The 17596-nt window shown below is 38.3% G+C and overlaps 1 protein-coding gene across 4 annotated transcripts in view; it reads left to right on the top strand.

The window, feature by feature from the left end:
* PRKDC (protein kinase, DNA-activated, catalytic subunit) overlaps window positions 1-17596 on the top strand; it is a 219990-nt gene that overhangs the window by 182016 nt on the left and 20378 nt on the right. For all 4 annotated transcript variants that reach the window (XR_012128154.1, XR_012128155.1, XM_073229489.1 and 1 more), the window contains 5 exons: window positions 9818-10004; window positions 12277-12451; window positions 13967-14154; window positions 14932-15112; window positions 15678-15838. Coding sequence is in view for 2 of the 4 variants with exons in the window: in XM_073229489.1 (XP_073085590.1) it covers window positions 9818-10004; window positions 12277-12451; window positions 13967-14154; window positions 14932-15112; window positions 15678-15838 (892 nt within the window). In the remaining 2 variants the exon portion in view is untranslated. The remainder of the gene's footprint in view (window positions 1-9817; window positions 10005-12276; window positions 12452-13966; window positions 14155-14931; window positions 15113-15677; window positions 15839-17596) is intronic.

The raw sequence follows: 17596 nt of genomic DNA, 5'->3' as shown, positions 1-17596 counted from the left end.
CTGTATGGATGATATACCCATTGTTGACAGCGCCAATGTTGGGTCCATAAGTATTTACAATTGTTATCTCTTCTTGACGAATTGACCCCTTTATCATTATATAATGACCTTTGCATCTTTTTAATACTGTTAAAGTCTATACTGTCTCATGTAGTATAGCTATCCCTGATTGTCTTTTGTTACCGTTAGCTTGAAATATCCTTTTCCATCCTTTCATTCTCAGTCAATGTGTATCTTTAAAACTAAAGTGTGTCTCTTGTAGGGAGCATATTGTCATATCTTGTTTTCTTTTTCTATCCATTCAGCCGTTCTGTCTTTTGATAGCAGAATTTAATCCACTTAAATTTAAAGTAACTATTGATAGGTAAGGACTTACTATTTTCCATGTTGTTAATTGTTCTTTTGAAAGTGTTGTACAGTCATTAACCTAGCTTCTTATCCTATCTTTAGTGATCTTATTAATTTTTGTATGGATATGATTTGACTTCTATATCATGATCTTTTTTTTTGGTATCATTAATATATGAGCAACATTGTGGTTACTAGACTCCCCCCATTATCAAGTCCCCCCCCCACATACCCCATTACAGTCACTGTCCATCAGCATAGTAAGATGCTATAGAATCACTACTGGTCTTCTCAGTGCTATACTGCATTCCCCATGCCACCCCCACATTATGTATGCTAATCATAATGATCCTCCCTCACCCTCCCTTCCCACCCACCTGCCCCCCCCCCCCAGTCCCTTCCCCTTTCCCTTTGGTAACTGTTAGTCCATTCTTGGGTTCTGAGAGTCTGCTGCTATTTTGTTCCTCCAGTTTTTTCTTTGTTCTTAAACTCCACAGATGAGTGAAATCATTTGATGCTTGTCTTTCTCCACCTGGCTTATTTCACTGAGCCTAATACCCTCTAGCTGCATCCATATTGTTGCAAATGGTAGGATTTGTTTTCTTCTTCTGGCTAAATAATATTCCATTGTGTATATGTACCACATCTTCTTTTTGTTTGTTTTTATTTTGGTATCATTAATCTACAATTACATGAGGAACATTATGTTTCCTAGACTCCCTCCATCACCAAGAACCCCCCACATATCCCATTGCAGTCACTGTCCACCAGCATAGTAAGATGCTGGAGAATCAATACCTCTCCTCTCCATGCTGTACAGCCCTCTCTGTGCCCCCCTCCACATTATGCATGCTAATCATAATGCACCCTTTATTTCCCCCCTCTTATCCCTCCCTTCCCACCCATCATCCCAAGTCCTTTCCCTTTGGTACCTGTTAGTCCATTCTTGGGTTCTGTGAGTCTGCTGCTGTTTTGCTCCTTCAGTTTTTTCTTTGTTCTTATACTCCACAGATGAGTGGAATCATTTGGTACTTGTCTTTCTCCGCCTGGCTTATTTCACTGAGCATAATACCCTCTAGCTCCATCCATGTTGTTGCAAATGGTAGGATATGTTTTCTTCTTATGGTTGAGTAATATTCCATTGTGTATATTACCACATCTTCTTTATTCATTCATCTACTGATGGACACTTAGGTTGCTTCCATTTCTTGGCTATTGTAAATAATGCTGCGATAACCATAGGGGTGCATCTGTCTTTTTCTAACTGGGCTGCTGCATTCTTAAGGTAAATTCCTAGGCATGGAATTCCTGGGTCAAATGGTATTTCTATTTTGAACTTTTCGAGGAACCTCCATACTGCTTTCCACAATAGTTGAACTAATTTACATTCCCACCAGCAGTGTAGGAGGGTTCCTCTTTCTCCACAACCTCGCCAACATTTGTTGTTGTTTGTCTTCTGGATGGTGGCGATCCTTACTGGTGTGAGGTGATATCTCATTGTGGTTTTAATTGCATTTCTCTGATGACAAGTGATGTGGAGCATCTTTTCATGTGTCTGTTGGCCATCTGAATTTCTTCTTTGGAGAAGTATCTGTTCAGCTCCTCTGCCCATTTCTTAATTGAATTATTTGCTTTTTGTTTGTTGAGGTGTGTGAGCTCTTTATATATGTTGGATGTCAACCCTTTATTGTATATGTCATTTATGAATATATTCTCCCATACTGTAGGATGTCTTTTTGTTCTTCTGATGGTGTCCTTTGCTTACAGAAGCTTTTCAGCTTGATATTGTCCCACTTGTTCATTTTGGCTTTTGTTTCCCCTGCCTGGGGAGATATGTTCATGAAGAAGTCACTCATGTATATGTCCAAGGGATTTTTGCCTATGATTTTTTCTGAGTTTTATAGTTTCATGACTTACATTCAGGTCTCTGATCCATTTCAAATTTACTTTTGTGTATGGGGTTAGACAATGATCCATTTTCATTCTCTTACATGTAGCCATCCAGTATTGCCAATAACAGCTGTTGAAGAGGCTGTCATTTCCCCATTGTATGTCCATGGCTCCTGTATCGTATATTAATTGACCATATATGTTTGGGTTAATGTCTGAAGTCTCTATTCTGTTCCACTGGTCTGTGGCTCTGTTCTCATGCCAGTACCAAATTGTCTTGATTAGTGTGGCTTTGTAGTGGAGCCTGAAGTTGGGGAGCAAGATCCCCCCCACTTTATTCTTCCTTCTCAGGATTGCTTTGTGTATTGGGGTCTTTGGTGGTTCAATATGAATTTTAGAACTATTTGTTTCAGTTTGTTGAAGAATGCTGTTGGTATTTTGATAGGGTTTGCACTGGATCTGTCGATGCCATTTTGATCATATTAATTCTTCCTAGCCAAGAGCATGGGATGAGTTTCCATTTGCTAGTGTCCCCATTAATTTCTCTTAAGAGTGTCTTGTAGTGTTCAGGGTAGAGGTATCTCACTTCCTTGGTTAGGTTTATTCCTAGGTATTTTATTCTTTTTGATGCAATTGTAAATGGAATTGTTTTCCTGATTTCTTTTTCTGCTAGTTGATTGTTAGTGTATGGGAAAGCCACAGATTTCTGTGTATTAATTTTGTATTCTGCAACTTTGTTGAATTCAGATATTAGATGTAGTGGTTTTGAAGTGGATTCTTTAGGGTTTTTTAAGTACAATATCGTGTCAGCTGCAAACAGTGACAGTTTGACTTCTTCCTTACCAGTCTGGATTCCTTGTATTTCTTTGTTTTGTCTAATTGCTGTGGCTAGGACCTCTAGTAATATGTTGAATAGAAGTCAGGAGAGTGGGCATCCCTGTCTTGTACCCGATCTTAGAGGAAAAGCTTTCAGCTTCTTACTGTTCAGTATGATGTTGGCTGTTTATCATATATGGCCTTTATTATGTTGAGGTACTTGCCCTCTGTACCCATTTTCTTGAGAGTTTTTATCATGAACGGATGTTGAATTTTGTCAAATGCTTTTTCAGTATCTATGGAGATGACCATGTGGTTTTTGTCCTTCTTTTTGTTGATGTGGTGGATAAGGCTGATGGATTTTCGAATGTTGTAGCATCCTTGCATCCCTGGGATGAATCCCACTTGATCATCATGGTGTATGATCCTCTTGATGTATTTTTGAATTCGGTTTGCTAATATTTTGTTGAGTATTTTTGCGTCTATGTTAATCAGGGATATTAGTCTGTACTTTCCTTTTTTGTGGTGTCTTTGCCTGGTGTTGGTATTAGGGTGTTGCTGGCTTCATAGAATGAGTTTGGAAGTATTCCCTCCTCTTCTATTTTTTGGAAAACTTTAAGGAGAATGGGTATAATGTCTTCTCTAAACGTCTGATAAAATTCAGCATTGAATCCATCTGGACTGGGGGTTTTGTTCCTGGGTAGTTTTTTGATTACTGATTCAATTTCATTGCTGGTAATTTGTTTGTTTAGATTTTCTTATCATGATCTTTTGTATAAGTACTACAGATCTTTCCTTTTTGGTTACCATGAGGCTTACATAAAATATCTTATATTTATAATCCTATTTTAACCTAATCACAGCTTAACTATGGTAGCATTCTTATGCTTTATAATTTTGCTTCCCCTTTCCCTCAAATTTTAAGTTACTGATGTTACAATTTGCTTCTTTTTATATTGCACATCCAGTAACATATTATTGTAATTTTGGTTCTTCTTTTTTTTTTATCAAGGTATTACTGATATACACTCTTACAAAGGTTTTGCATGAAAAACAATGTGGTACTACATTCACCCATATTATTGAGACCCCCGGTATACCCCATTGCCATCACTGCCCATCAGTGTAGTAAGATGCCACAGAGTTACTATTTGCCTTCTTTGTGCTACACTGTCTTCTCCATGATTCCCCCCACACCATGTGTGCCAATCATAATACCCCTCAATCCCTTTCTCTCTCTCTCCCCATCCACCCTCCCTAACCTCTCCCCTGTGGTAACTGCTAGTCCCTTCTTGGAGTCTGTGAGTCTGCTGCTGTTTTGTTCCTTCAGTTTTGCTTCATTGTTACACTCTACAAGTGAGGGAAATCATTTGATAATTGTCTTTCTCTGCCTGGCTTATTTCACTGAGCATAATATCCTCCAGCTCCATCCATGTTGTCGCAAATAGTAGGATTTCTTTCTTTTTTGTCTGAATAGTAATATTTGTTACTTTTAATACATTTGTTTTTTTAACCTTTAATCTAGTATTGTAATTGAGTTACATACCACTATTACCATATTAGGGAATTTGACTTTGTGTATACTTAGCATTACCAGTGAATTTTATAATACTAATTTCATGTTTTTACACCATTGTTTTATTTCTGCTTGAGGAACTCCATTTAGCATTTATTACCTTATAAGGCAGGTGTATTACCTTATAATGAACTCCCTCAGCTTTTGTTTGCTCAGGAAAGTCTTTATGCTTCTTCATTTCTGAAGGACAGCTGTGCTGGGTACAATAGTCTTGATTGAGTTTTTTCTTTCAGTATTTTGAATATATCATCCCAATGTCTCCTGTCCTGGAAAGTTTCATTTGAGAACTCCACCTGTTCTTTTGGGGGTTCTTGTATGTGATGTGTCATTTTTCTTTTGCTGCTTTCAAAAGTTTTTGTCTTTGAGTTTTTTGTGTTTTTTTTTCCCCCATGCAGGAGATTTTATTATCTGAAAGAAAATGGCTGCCCCCAGAGAGAGGGAGCAGCCTGTCTTTGAGTTTTTTACAATTTAATTTTAGTGTGTCTTAGTGTAGTCCTACTTGTGTTCAACCTATTTGGGATCTTTTAGGCTTCATAAATCTGGAAATCCATTTATCTCTCCAGTTTTGGGAAGTTTTCAGCTGTTATTGGTTTAAATATACTTTATGTCCCTTTCTTTTTATCTTTTCGTTCTGGAATTCCCTAATAGGTATTTTGTTTCTTTTATTTTGACCCAGAAGTCCATAGGCTTTTTTCACTCTTTTCATTCTTTGCTCCTCTGACTGGATAATTTCATTGTTATTTTTGTCCGCATGGTTGAGTCAGCTTTTGAAGCTCTTACTGAATTCTTCAGTGATTGTATTCTTCAGATCTAGGATTTGTGTGTTTGTTGATGGTGTCTATTTTTTTTGTTGAACTTCTTGTTTTGTTCATGCATTGTTTTGCTAATTTTGTTTAGCTGTCTGTGTGTTCTTATAGTTCACTAAACTTCCTTAAAAGGGTTATTCTGAATTATTTGACAATTTATAGATCTTTGTTTATTTAGGGTTAGTTAGTGGAGCTATATTAGTTCCTTTGGGGACATAATATTTACCTGATTTTTGTGATCTTTGATTCCTTACATTGATAGCTGCACATTTGAGTAAGTGGTCTTCTCTTCCAGACTTTACAGGTTCACTTTGATTGAGACAGTCCTTCATCAGTCAGCTCTGCTTGGGGTTGTGTCAGCTGGTAATGTCTTCAGGCAGGTGGGGCTAGCTGTCAGGGTCTATTCTGGAAAGGAAAACTGCCTGACCTCTGAGGTAAGGGGGAATGGATTGCTGCTGGCTGCAGTTAGATAGGACTGCTGACTTGGTTCCCTGCTTTAGTGCAGCTGTAGGATGAGCTCTATGGTTGCTTGTAGTCTATGGTCAGGCTTCCTACATGGCTGGGCCTGAGTACTACACTCAGCAGTAGGTAGGGCTATTAATTAACTTTTCTGCTGAGGTGTGACTGCAAAACTGGCCCCAAGGCCAGCCCAGCTTGTTGTTTGGAGACCCAAATAAGGCAGTACTATGCAACAAATTCAGTGGCCAGACAGGGCCACAGGTTTGGCCCTACAGGCATGGAAAAGCACTGGCTATCTCTTTGCTCAAATACCACTGTAAGTGGGGCTGTAGATTGGGCCATACAGATCCCCATTTGCCCTGGTTAAGTTACCTTGTCAGGCAAGGTGAAGGCTTTGTTCAGCAGTGGGTAGAACTACAAATTAGTTTTCCTACCCATGTGGGGCCACAGTAGAGGTCCCAAGGCTGGCAAGGGTCTTGTTTGGAATAATTTTAAGCAGAAATGTGCATAAGTTCCCTGGCCTGATGGACTACTGTCCTGCCCCTATAGATATGCAGGGCCACCAGCCGGGTTTTCTGTAATGTAATCAGGACTTCAAGATGGGCTACACAGATTCCTGGGAGCTCTGGTTAAGTTTCCTAGTCAGGCCACGCTGGAAGTTGTATTCAGCAATAGGTGGGCTATGAAAATTAACCTTCCTGTCTGGTTGGGGCTGCAGAATAGGCCCCAAGGCTGGCAAGGCTCTTTGTTTGGGGACACCAGGCAGAACTGTGCACAAGTTCCCTGGTTAAATAGGTCTATCATATTGGTTTTGCAGACACAGGGCTGCTGACTGGGCTTTCTGTTGAAGTGCCACTGTAGTCAGGGTTGCAGGGTTGGCTACATAGATTCCCAGGCACTGTGATTAGGGTTCTGGGTGGCAGTATTGGGGTGCGTTCAGCAGTAGGTGGAGCTATGGATTAGCTTCCTTGCTTGGAATATTTTGCAGTTCTTGGATGTAATATTTATAAATTTCAGTTAGATCAATATGTTGTTCAGCATCTGAGAGAGGAATTTCAAAGTCTCATACCATGATTGTGAAATTGTTTCTCCTTTAACTCTATTGTTATTTACTACATTTTGCACTGTTATTAGACATACATACATTGATAATTGTTATGTCTTCCTCATTAAATGTTTTTATCATTATGTTGAATTAATGACATACTGATATATATGTGTCTGTTTCATTGTATATATATATGTATAAACACATAGTGAAAACACTGACAGATATTATATTTTTTGCTTAAACAGCCACACATATTTGAAAGAACTTAAGAAAAGTCTTTTCATATTACTATTCCTGATCCCCATAATTTGTTCCTAAAGATTCAGATTTTCTTCTGATATCATTTCCCTTCATCTAAAAATTTTCCTTTAGTGATTCTTGTATTACAGGTATGTCTCTCATGAATTCTCTTAGTTTTCCTCTATCTGAAGATGTCTATTTCACAGTCATTCCTGAAAAGTATTTTCTATGGATATAGAACTCCGGGTGGTTCCCCCTTCCTCCTCAGTACTATCATTTGGCCTCCTTGTTTCTGAAGTGCACTCACAGTTATTCAGATTGTTGTTGTTCCCCTTTATGTAATATATCATAGTTTTTGACTGGCTTCAAAATTGTTTTTTCTTCATCATTGGTTATCAGCAGCTTGATTATGATGTATCTAGGTGTAGTTTTCTTTGAATTTATCATGGCTGAGTTTTTCACCGAATTTCTTGAATCTGTATATTTATGTCACCAAATTTGGGGAATTTTTCTGTCATTGGTTCTTCAATGACCTCCATTTTCTTTCTGTCTTTGTGGGATGCCAATTATATATACATTTATTAGACCTTTTGACATTGTTCTATAGGTCCCTAAAGCTCTGTTCATTATTTTCTATATTGTTTTTCTTTGTTCTTCAGATTAGATTTCTGTTGATCTGTCTTAAAGTTCACGTCTATTTTCTTGTTGTCTTCATTCCTCATTAAATCTGTGTAGTGAATGTTTTGTAGTTTATTGTATCTTTCAGTTGGAAAGTTTTCTTTTGACTTTTTTTATGCTCTCTCTACTGAGATATCTACCATTTCATTTATTTCATGTGTATTTTTCTTGACTTCTTGGAGTTGAGTTAAATAACTGCCTTAAGACCTTTATTTGATCATTCCAACATACAGGTATCTTTAAGTTGACGTATATTAACTGTCTTTTCCATTGAGTATGCATACATTTTTCCTGGTTCTTTGCATATCACTTAATTTTTTATTATGTCTTAGAAATTATGGATGTTTCCTTGTGTGGACTCAGTGTTTATATAATCCTCAGGAGAATGCAAATTATTTTGCTTTAGCAAGCAATCAGCCCCGTTAGATTTGGATAGCAGATTCCATCTTGCCTTCTGTTGCTTCAAATCTCAGCTCAGTTTTCAAGCCTTACCTTCAGGTTCTAGTCAGTCCTGCACATGCATACTTCAGATATAGAACTGCAGGACTTTTTCACTGGCTCTCCCCTTCAGGATTCCTACTGCAATCTTTGTTCTGCCCAGGCTCCTTTCTAGGTTTCTCTAGGCACAGTACACCATGTTTCTGTTAAAATCTTAGTCACTTGGGCTGTCTCACCATTCCACAACCACAGTTAGTTACCTTTATGGCAAAACTTGAGAAAGAAAGAAAAAATAGGAAACTCATCCCAATGGCAGTACCTTCTCCCAGTTTTGACTTCCCTGCACATACAGTCTGCCATCTTTTACTTACTCCCAGAGTCCTCAGGTGGTTGTATTTTGTGTTTTTTCTAGAGTTTCTAATTGCTTTCAGCAGAAAGATGGGCTGTGGGGGGCTCATACTGCCGTGCCAGAACCAGAACTCTGTTATTTTCAGAAAGGTGGTTCTTTTACTGGGTCCATCATACCCAGTCTGATACAAGGATACCATGTACTATAACACTTCTCTGCCTTTGTTTAATTTGTTCCCTCCATGTGGAGCTTCCTTACCTCCTCTACCACCAGAAATGAAATGCATTCTTCAAAGCTCAGGAAAAAGTCTGTCTCATTTTGTGAAAGCTTACCCACCTCCCTAACTCATTCCCCCTCCCCTTTTTGTGCACCCAGGGTCCTTTATTCATACAGGTAGTGTGACATTTAGGTTTCATTCATTATTTGTTCAAATAGTTATCAAGTACCAATTTTATACCACTTTACTTGTTTATTCTTACAATTAAAAACAATAAGAACTTAAAAAACAGTAGTGGTTCTTGGGAGGAAGGGGACACTTACGTGTTGGGTTGGGGGTAAGGAACACAGAAGCAGATAGATGAGTAGAGAGGCTTTTTCTAAGAAAATTGAAATTAGTTACTGGAGAAGCAGAGAGTTAGTTGATTATTAATTGGGGTGAATTTTGTGGTAAGTTTGTTGGTATTACTGACAAGGAAAATGATGAAATCACTGGAACAAAGATACGTAAATTATGATACAAATAAAACTAATTTTATAGCAATACAGCTTTATCTTTTAATATTCTCAATGGTTGTAACCTGTTTGCTACTTTACATTTTTCACCTTTGGGAGTAGGACCTTAGATTGGAGATATAAGGAAGTAAATGGCTTTTGATCCAACACAGGATGTGTTACCCATTTATTAAAAGAGAAAATTGTGAGTTTAAATGCTTTATACTGTGGAGGTGGAGGCACTGCATGATATCTGGAAAAATATCCTTAAAGAGCTGGTTAATTAAAATGGGAGTTAAATCCAGTACATAGATTGTGCATTTATAGTCTAAAAAATGAGCAGCAGTTTAATAGCCAAAATTTTTCTGTGAATGCTATTTAGTAGCTTCTTGCATGTCCAAGATGTCTTTCATGAGTCTCTGGTTTTAATTCTCATTTTTCTTTGTTCTGTGTAGATGCTTCTTTCTCAGCAAAATAGAGGAGAGACTCACTCTCCTTCCAGATGATAACAGTATGAGCATGGATGGAGGTGTGGGTCCTGGTGACAGCCTGCACATGGAGGAGCAGGAAGACCTCAGCTCTCTGGTTAAGAGCTGTAAGTTTTCCATGAGGATGAAGATGGTAGAAAGTGCAAGAACACAGGTGGGGACTCATTTGTGTTTCTTTATTTTATCACAGAATTTTCTTATATTAGCTTTTTTTGAAACAGCTTTTCTTTAAAATCTGAAGCTTAAAGATAATTGAGTAGTCAGTAGTTTTTTTTTTATAAGGAGGTAAACTTGAAGAAATGATTAAAATTGTTCAGCAAGACTTTTAAAAGTAATTATATATTTGTTGATTATTTCAAAATGATTATTTTGTCATTTAAAAAGAAAATAAACCTCACATCAGGCTTGATCTGTTAACAAAATGAGTGCTTGCTTGCCAGTTAGTTACAGATTATATTTAGGTTTATTTTGTGGAAATCTATAATTTGATATTAAGATCTTTTTTGATATATGTATACTGTGCTTAAAACTTGCATATAAACTATTTAAATGTATTAAGTAATATTTTTCATGTAATTAAATCGTATTTGAATAAACTGAGAAGCTTGCCCTTTTAATGGCCATATATTGATTGCTATTGTAAAGCAGAGAATGTTATTCTAGAGGAAATAATTAACATTTCTGTTTTGTAGGTTTAAATGCTCACAGGTCCTTCTTTGAGATGGGTATATATCAGTTAGGAATATTTTTACCTTTCAAATAGCAAAAAAATCCCAATCCAAAGTAAAACCTAAGTAAATGAAGGAAATTTATCAGTTCCCATAAATGAAAAGTCTAGAAAGAACTGGCTTTCAAATAATGTCACCAGGGACCTGCTTCTCTCCCTCATTCTCTCTTCCATCATACTGGGTTTTGTCCTCAGGTTCTATATAGTGAATCTCTGGCAGCTCCAGGCTCACCCTTTGTAGTTGGAAATGGCTGTGGATGTTCATATCTTACTCCTGCGTGCTACATTTTCTTGGAATTACATATAATTCTCTGTTTCCTGCAGAAAAAAAGAAGATGCATTTTTTCCAGAAGTCTCTGTCCATTATCTCCCACCACCTCATTAGCTCTCACTACAGTGGAGGAGCAGTTGAGGATGACTTATATTTTTAGCATGGGTAGTTGAAAGGTAATTAGGAAGGCATAGGTCTGATGGAAATGGCTTTTGAAGATTGGCAGAGAGTTAGAGGTGTAGATTTAAAAGATAATCCACATAACCAACCAAATAAAAAATACACCAAAATTTAAAACTTCTGTGCCTCAAATGATACACTCCAGAAAGTGAAGGGACAACTCATATAATGGGAGACAGTATTCAGAAATCATATCTATTAAGAGTCTACCACCCAGAATACGTAAAGAATGCTTTATAACTGAACAACAGAAAGTCAATCAATACAACTAAAGAATGGGCAAAGGATTTGAACAGGCTTTTCTCTAAAGAAGTTATACAAATGGCCAGCAAACACAGGAAAAAATGTTCAATGTCATTAGCTATTAGGAAAATGCAAGTCAAAACCATTTTGATATCATTTTACACCCATGTGGATGGTTGTAATCAAAGAGAAACAAGTGTTGGTAAAGATGTGGAGAAACTGGAGCCTGCATATATTGCTGGTGGGAATATAAAATGGTTCAGCTGCTGTAGAAAAGAGTTTCATATTTATTTCCTCAAAAAGTTAAACATAGAGTCACCATTTAACCTAGCAGTTCCACCCCTAGGTATATACCTAAGAGAAATTAAAGCATATAACCACACAGAAATCTGTACACAGATGTTTATAGCAACATTATTAAAATAGCCAAAAGATAGAAACAACCCAAAAGTCTACCAGTAGATAAATGAATAAGTAAAAATGTGGCATATCTATGCAATAGAATATTGTTATTCATCCATGAAGTACTGATACACACTATGACATGGATGAACCTGGAAAATACTATGCTAAGTGAGAGAAGTCAGACACAAAATCACCACATGTTTTCTGATTCCATTGATATGAAATGTCCAGAATAGGCAAATCCATAGAAACAACGTAGATTAGTGGTTGGCAGTGGCTCAGATGATGGGGTGGTGAATACTCATGGAACAAAGGGTTCTTTCTGAGTTTATGAAATATTCTGGAATTAGATAGTTTGCTTAACTGTGTGACTATACTAGAAGACATTGAGCTGTACACTTTACATGTGAATTATTTCCCTACAATAGATAAAAGGGCATCCACATCATGCGAGCTCAGGAAATGAACTAGCTGCTCGAAGGTGAATGTATCATACAAAGAAGAACTAGCTGCTCGAAGGTGAATGTATCATACAAAGAGGGACGCAAGCCAATTAGAAACTTTCTAAGTTATCATCCCATTCTCTCTTCTACTACATAGAACAATTTCTCACTTGCCATGAAACTACTGAAGGAGCTGCGCAGAGAGTCAAGGACCAGAGCAGCGTGGCTGGTGCAGTGGGTGCACAGCTATTGCCAGCTGAGCCACAGCCAGAGCCAGGCCCGGGGCCACCTGGAGCAGGTTCTCAGCATGCTGAAAACAGTCTCTGTGCTGGGTATGAGACTGCTCTTTCTATATAAGCTCAGGGACGCTGTTTTATATTATGTCTGTATGTCTTATAAAACTGTTCTTTGTGCTGCTTTATCTGACATTTGGAAATGAAATCTTTGTAATGTATTAAATTTTTGGAGCCTAGGTGCTTTGTATCCAAATAATCGTATTGAATATGAAATTTGGAGCTTTTATTTCTTATCTATAGAATAAAATTGAAATTAGATTTTTTTCTCTTTAATAGGTACGTGAATTACAGGTCTAATCATTCAATTATTTTTACATACATGTAGGAAAAGTTGATGTCTACATACAGGAACTGCTTTATTAAAAATTAAATATCAAAAGCCTTTTTATAATAGTATAGCCTTTAAGACTGAAGGGAGAAAAACTTCCTCTGTGGGTCTTGGATTAGTGTGTCTGCTCTGCTGCTGTATGTCCAAGGACACATAGACCATTGTGGAGCACACTGGCAACCATATTCCTGAGGTCAGCTCTTCAGCAGGACAGGGCATGACATCAGAGCATCAGCTCGGTGGAAGTGCAGAAAGGAGAAACAGCTTTTCCATATTGATCCCAGAATCAGAAGCTCATCCTTATGATTGCTTAAATATTTTAGGGGTTTTTGAAAGTGGGGAATGAGGGAGAGGAGGAAGTGTTTGCTGATATTAGTGCTAGTACACACAATAATAATGCTTCAGTACAGAACTTGTAGTGTGGAGGTAGCTTGTAATGGCCTTAAGAAATAAGCGGAGCCAGGAGTTATGATCTTGTTCTGAGAAACCATATACGTGGCAAAGAATTATCTTCCCATGGATGAGCAGGGCAGTGTGCTTAGTGGTCAGTTCCTAGGTGACTCTCTCCTTTGTGTTCCCTTCTTGCACCTTGCAAGCTGCAGGCTTGACCAGGGCTATGTAAGCTCCCTCCCCAGAGCCGCACAGTAAGACAGAGCTAGACTTCTAACTGCAGAAGTTTGTTGCTTTGTTAGCTATAGGTCACAGTTTTCATTTTAAAACCTACTCTGGGTTCTTAGTGTATATGTACAAATACTTTATAAAGAGCCAATTTTTTATTTTTTTGAGAGGGCATCTCTCATATTTATTGATCAAATGGTTGTTAACAACAATAAAATTCTGTATAGGGGACTCAATACACAATCATTAATCAACCCCTAGCCCAATTCTCAACAGTCAAAGAGCCAATTTCTATTCTTTGCAATACATAGAATTAGGTGCTTTGACAAAATATAGAATAATGATGCTTGAATAAATGTTCATTCAGTGTTTTAACTGCTTAGCTTCTGTGGACTTTGATATAGTCACTGCTAACAAAGAACGTTTTTAATTAATCAAGTTCAAGAAATGCCTTAGCCAATGTTTGAAGTCAGCTTTTTATACCTTCAAGATGTATTTTAATTTCTTTATGGAAAACAACTTTTGTACACTATGAATATCTTTTTTTAAATTTATGGTATTCATTTACTTACAGAAAAATGATGTGTGTGTGTTTAATCCAACAGGTGAGAACACATCAAGCTACCTAAGCAAAAATATCCTGGCTTTCCGTGAACAGAACGTTCTCTCGGGTACAACTTACAGGATCATAGCTAATGCTCTCAGCAGTGAGCCAACCTGCCTTGCTGAAATCGAGGAAAGCAAAGCTAGAATTGTAGAGCTTTCTGGATCCAGTTCAGACAATGCAGAAAAGGTAGTGAATAGTGAAAGAATAAGCTTTCTATATTTGTGTGTCATATACTTGGATATGCAACCTTCTGGCTACATGAAAGAAATAATGAAGAATGATGATTGTCTTTGTTCTTAAAACATATTTGGCAGTTCTGCACAGCCAAATTTCTTATGAGAAAATTGGTATACTCCACGTTTCCTGTTTATTTGAATGATACCATTTTTTTAGTATTAAAAATGAGAAATTTGTGTTGAATTTATGTAGACAGTTCTTCCATGAATTTTGTTAATCGAATCTCAGCATCAGACATCCCATAGCTTGTGGGACAAATCAGTCATTCCCACTTTTTTACTTAGTGCTTTGTTTCACTTTTTCAGATGCTTCCAGCCCCCTCATCTCCCCACATTGCACCTCACTTTGGTTGGAAAGCTTGCCTCTTCCCCCACAACGTTACCAACTCTGTGTAGAATGTGGAGCATAAGTTGCCAGCTTCCTTCTCTTATGACAGGGCTGTGTGACCCCTGTCGCCCTCCAGGGCCATCTCATGACTAATGGCTGTCTGGCCCACTCTGGGCTGCTTTCTGTTTGGCGGGTTTCTGGGTGCTGAGGATCTCCCTGGAATTGTTCACTCTTTCACCATAAGGACAGACTCTTCGTTTTCCACTTACCCAGCCTTCTGGGTTATTTATGGCTAACGAATCACAAGTACTTTTCCTTTTTCATCACAAGTAGAAAGTAGGGTTCGTCCAAAAGACTTGAGTCATACTGACAGGTTTCTGAGATCTCTGTGAATTCCAGGTGATCGCGGGTCTGTACCAGAGAGCATTCCATCACCTTTCTGAGGCTGTGCGGTTGGCAGAGGAGGAGGCCCAGCCTTCCACCGGGGGCGGGACGCTTGCAGCCGGGGTGATAGATGCTTACATGACGCTGGCGGACTTCTGTGACCAGCAGCTCCGCAGGAAGGAAGAGAATTTGTCAGGTGAACACATGATAACACTTGGTGTGTCACATTATTACCACAAAATCTGAAGGGTTTTGTAGATACTTTTGGTTTCCTCTTTCTTGCCTATTTTTAAATGACATTGTTCTGAGAGGAGTCTTTTCTTTTTAAGAGGCAGTGACATCTCTGAGCAATACAACCTGCATATAAATGGAGTCAAGCTATCTCCTATCTTTCCATTTGTTTAACTGATACACTTATATTTTCATATTTTGCTTGTAGCTTTGCTATTATTGGCTTATGTGGCCTGCCTCTTGCTCCTGGAATAACTAGCAGCTGCCCCTTAAGTTCCTAACTGAGAAAGCAAACTGTACAGAATGCAGAATATAATAGAAGAGCTCAGCTTCGAAGTAGAAACTTTTTACATGTAGTCCAGAACTGTGCCTGGTGTTTGTTGATCTAAAGCATTTGTTTAAAACAGTTGTTAAAATAGCATACTACAAAATACAAACCAAAAAGAGAGCATACAACCACTTGTTAAATTTATGATTTATGTGTAAGTGGATATACTGACCACTGTTTTCTTCTTTCCTGTCCTTGGCAGTTATTGAGTATGTAGAACTACAGACATATCCAGCCCTTGTGGTAGACAAAATGTTGAAAGCTTTAAAATTACATTCCAGTGAAGCCAGGCTGAAGTTTCCCAGACTACTGGAGATTATAGAGCAGTATCCAGAGGAGACCCTGAGCCTAATGACAAAAGAGGTTAGTATCTTTATTCTAGTGAAAGGGAACTTTGCAGAACTTAAAGACATATCCCTGTTTATATAAATACATTCATGTGTGCAATGCATGCATTATAGTTTTTCCTAAACAGCATGGAATTCTACTACATTCTAGGAAAAGGCATAATTTAAAACTGTATGAAAGAGTGTTCACATCTACCCGTTTTTCTCTGTGGGTGTCAAGAAGAACACTGTCTGAACAGGGGCCCCGAGAAATAGAAGAGGGGGTATGTTTGGGACAGAAACAGGAATGTTTTGTAGCAACTTGCCCATCCAATCTAAGCTATAGTCTGTGACATGTGTGGAGCCTTATGGTCAATTTATTACCTAGCTTTGGGAGAAGAAGCATTTCAGCTGGAGTCCCACCCCCGGTGACTGTAGTGCCTGCTGGCAGCACCACATCCACAGGGATCCTGAGGCCTCCATGTGCACAGTGAGCAGCTAGTGTGTGTGGGCACATAGGAACAGCCTGCCCTCACCCCACATGGGGCTACATCAGTATGAAGTGGAAGGCCATCTGAAAGGCTCCATCATGACTTACAAATGTTTAACTGGCAACCAGGGCTGAGCTTTGAGTTGGTAATCAAATAGTTCAAAAGATGACCTAGGACTATACTAGTTTTATGTGGTAAATTTTTGTTTTTTATTTTATATCCTGTCTATATTTGTTTTTTGGTATCATTAATATACAATTACATGAGCAACATTACTAGATTCCCCCTATTATCAAGTCCCCCCCACATATCCCATTGCAGTCACTATCCATAAGTGTAGTAAGATGCTATAGATCACTACTTGTCTTCTCTGTGCTATGCTGCCTTCCCCATGCCTCCCCCCCGCCACATTATGTGTGCTAATTGTAATGCCCCTTACTCCCCTTCTCCTTCCTTTCCCACCCACCCCCGCCCCAGTCCCTTTCCCTTTGGCAACTGTTGGTCCATTCTTTGAACCTATGAGTCTGCTGCTGTTTTGTTCCTTCAGTTTTTGCTTTCCTATGCTCCACAGATGAGTGAAATCATTTGGTACTTGTCTTTGTCCAACTGGCTTATTTCACTGAGCATAATACCCTCTAGCTCCATGTAAGCTGTTACAAATGGTAAGATTTGTGTTCTTCTTATGACTGAATAATACTCCATTGTGTATATGTACCACATCTTCTTTATCCATTCATCTACTGATGGACACTTAGGTTGCTTCCATTTCTTGACTATTGTAAATAGTGCTGTGAAGAACATAGGGGTGCATATGTCTTTTTCAAACTGGGCTGCTGCATTCTTAGGGTAAATTCCTAGGAGTGGAAATCCTGGGTCAAACGGTATTTCTATTTTTAGTTTTTTGAGAAACCTCCATACTGCTTTCCACAATTGTTGAACAAACTTATATTCCCACCAGCAGTGTAGGAGGGTTCCCCTTTCTCCGCATTCTCACCAACATTTGTTGTTCCTATTCTTTTCTATGTTGGCCATCCTTATTGGTGTGAGGTGATGTCTCATTGTGGTTTTAATTGCATTTCCCTGATAATTAGTGATGTGGAGCATCTTTTCATGTGCCTGTTGGCCATCTGAATTTCTTCTTTGGAGAAGTGTCTGTTCAGATCCTCTGCCCATTTTTTAATAGGGTTATTTGCTTTCTGGGTGTTGAGGCAAATTAGTTCTTTAATGTTAACCCCTTATGAGATATGTCATTTACAAGTATATTCTCCCATACGATAGGATGCCTTTTTATTCTGCTGATAGTG

This window comes from Manis javanica, chromosome 2 (genome assembly GCF_040802235.1).
Source record: "Manis javanica isolate MJ-LG chromosome 2, MJ_LKY, whole genome shotgun sequence".
In the NCBI taxonomy this organism is placed as follows: Eukaryota; Metazoa; Chordata; class Mammalia; order Pholidota; family Manidae; genus Manis; species Manis javanica.
This window is presented reverse-complemented; position numbering and strand designations above follow the sequence as displayed.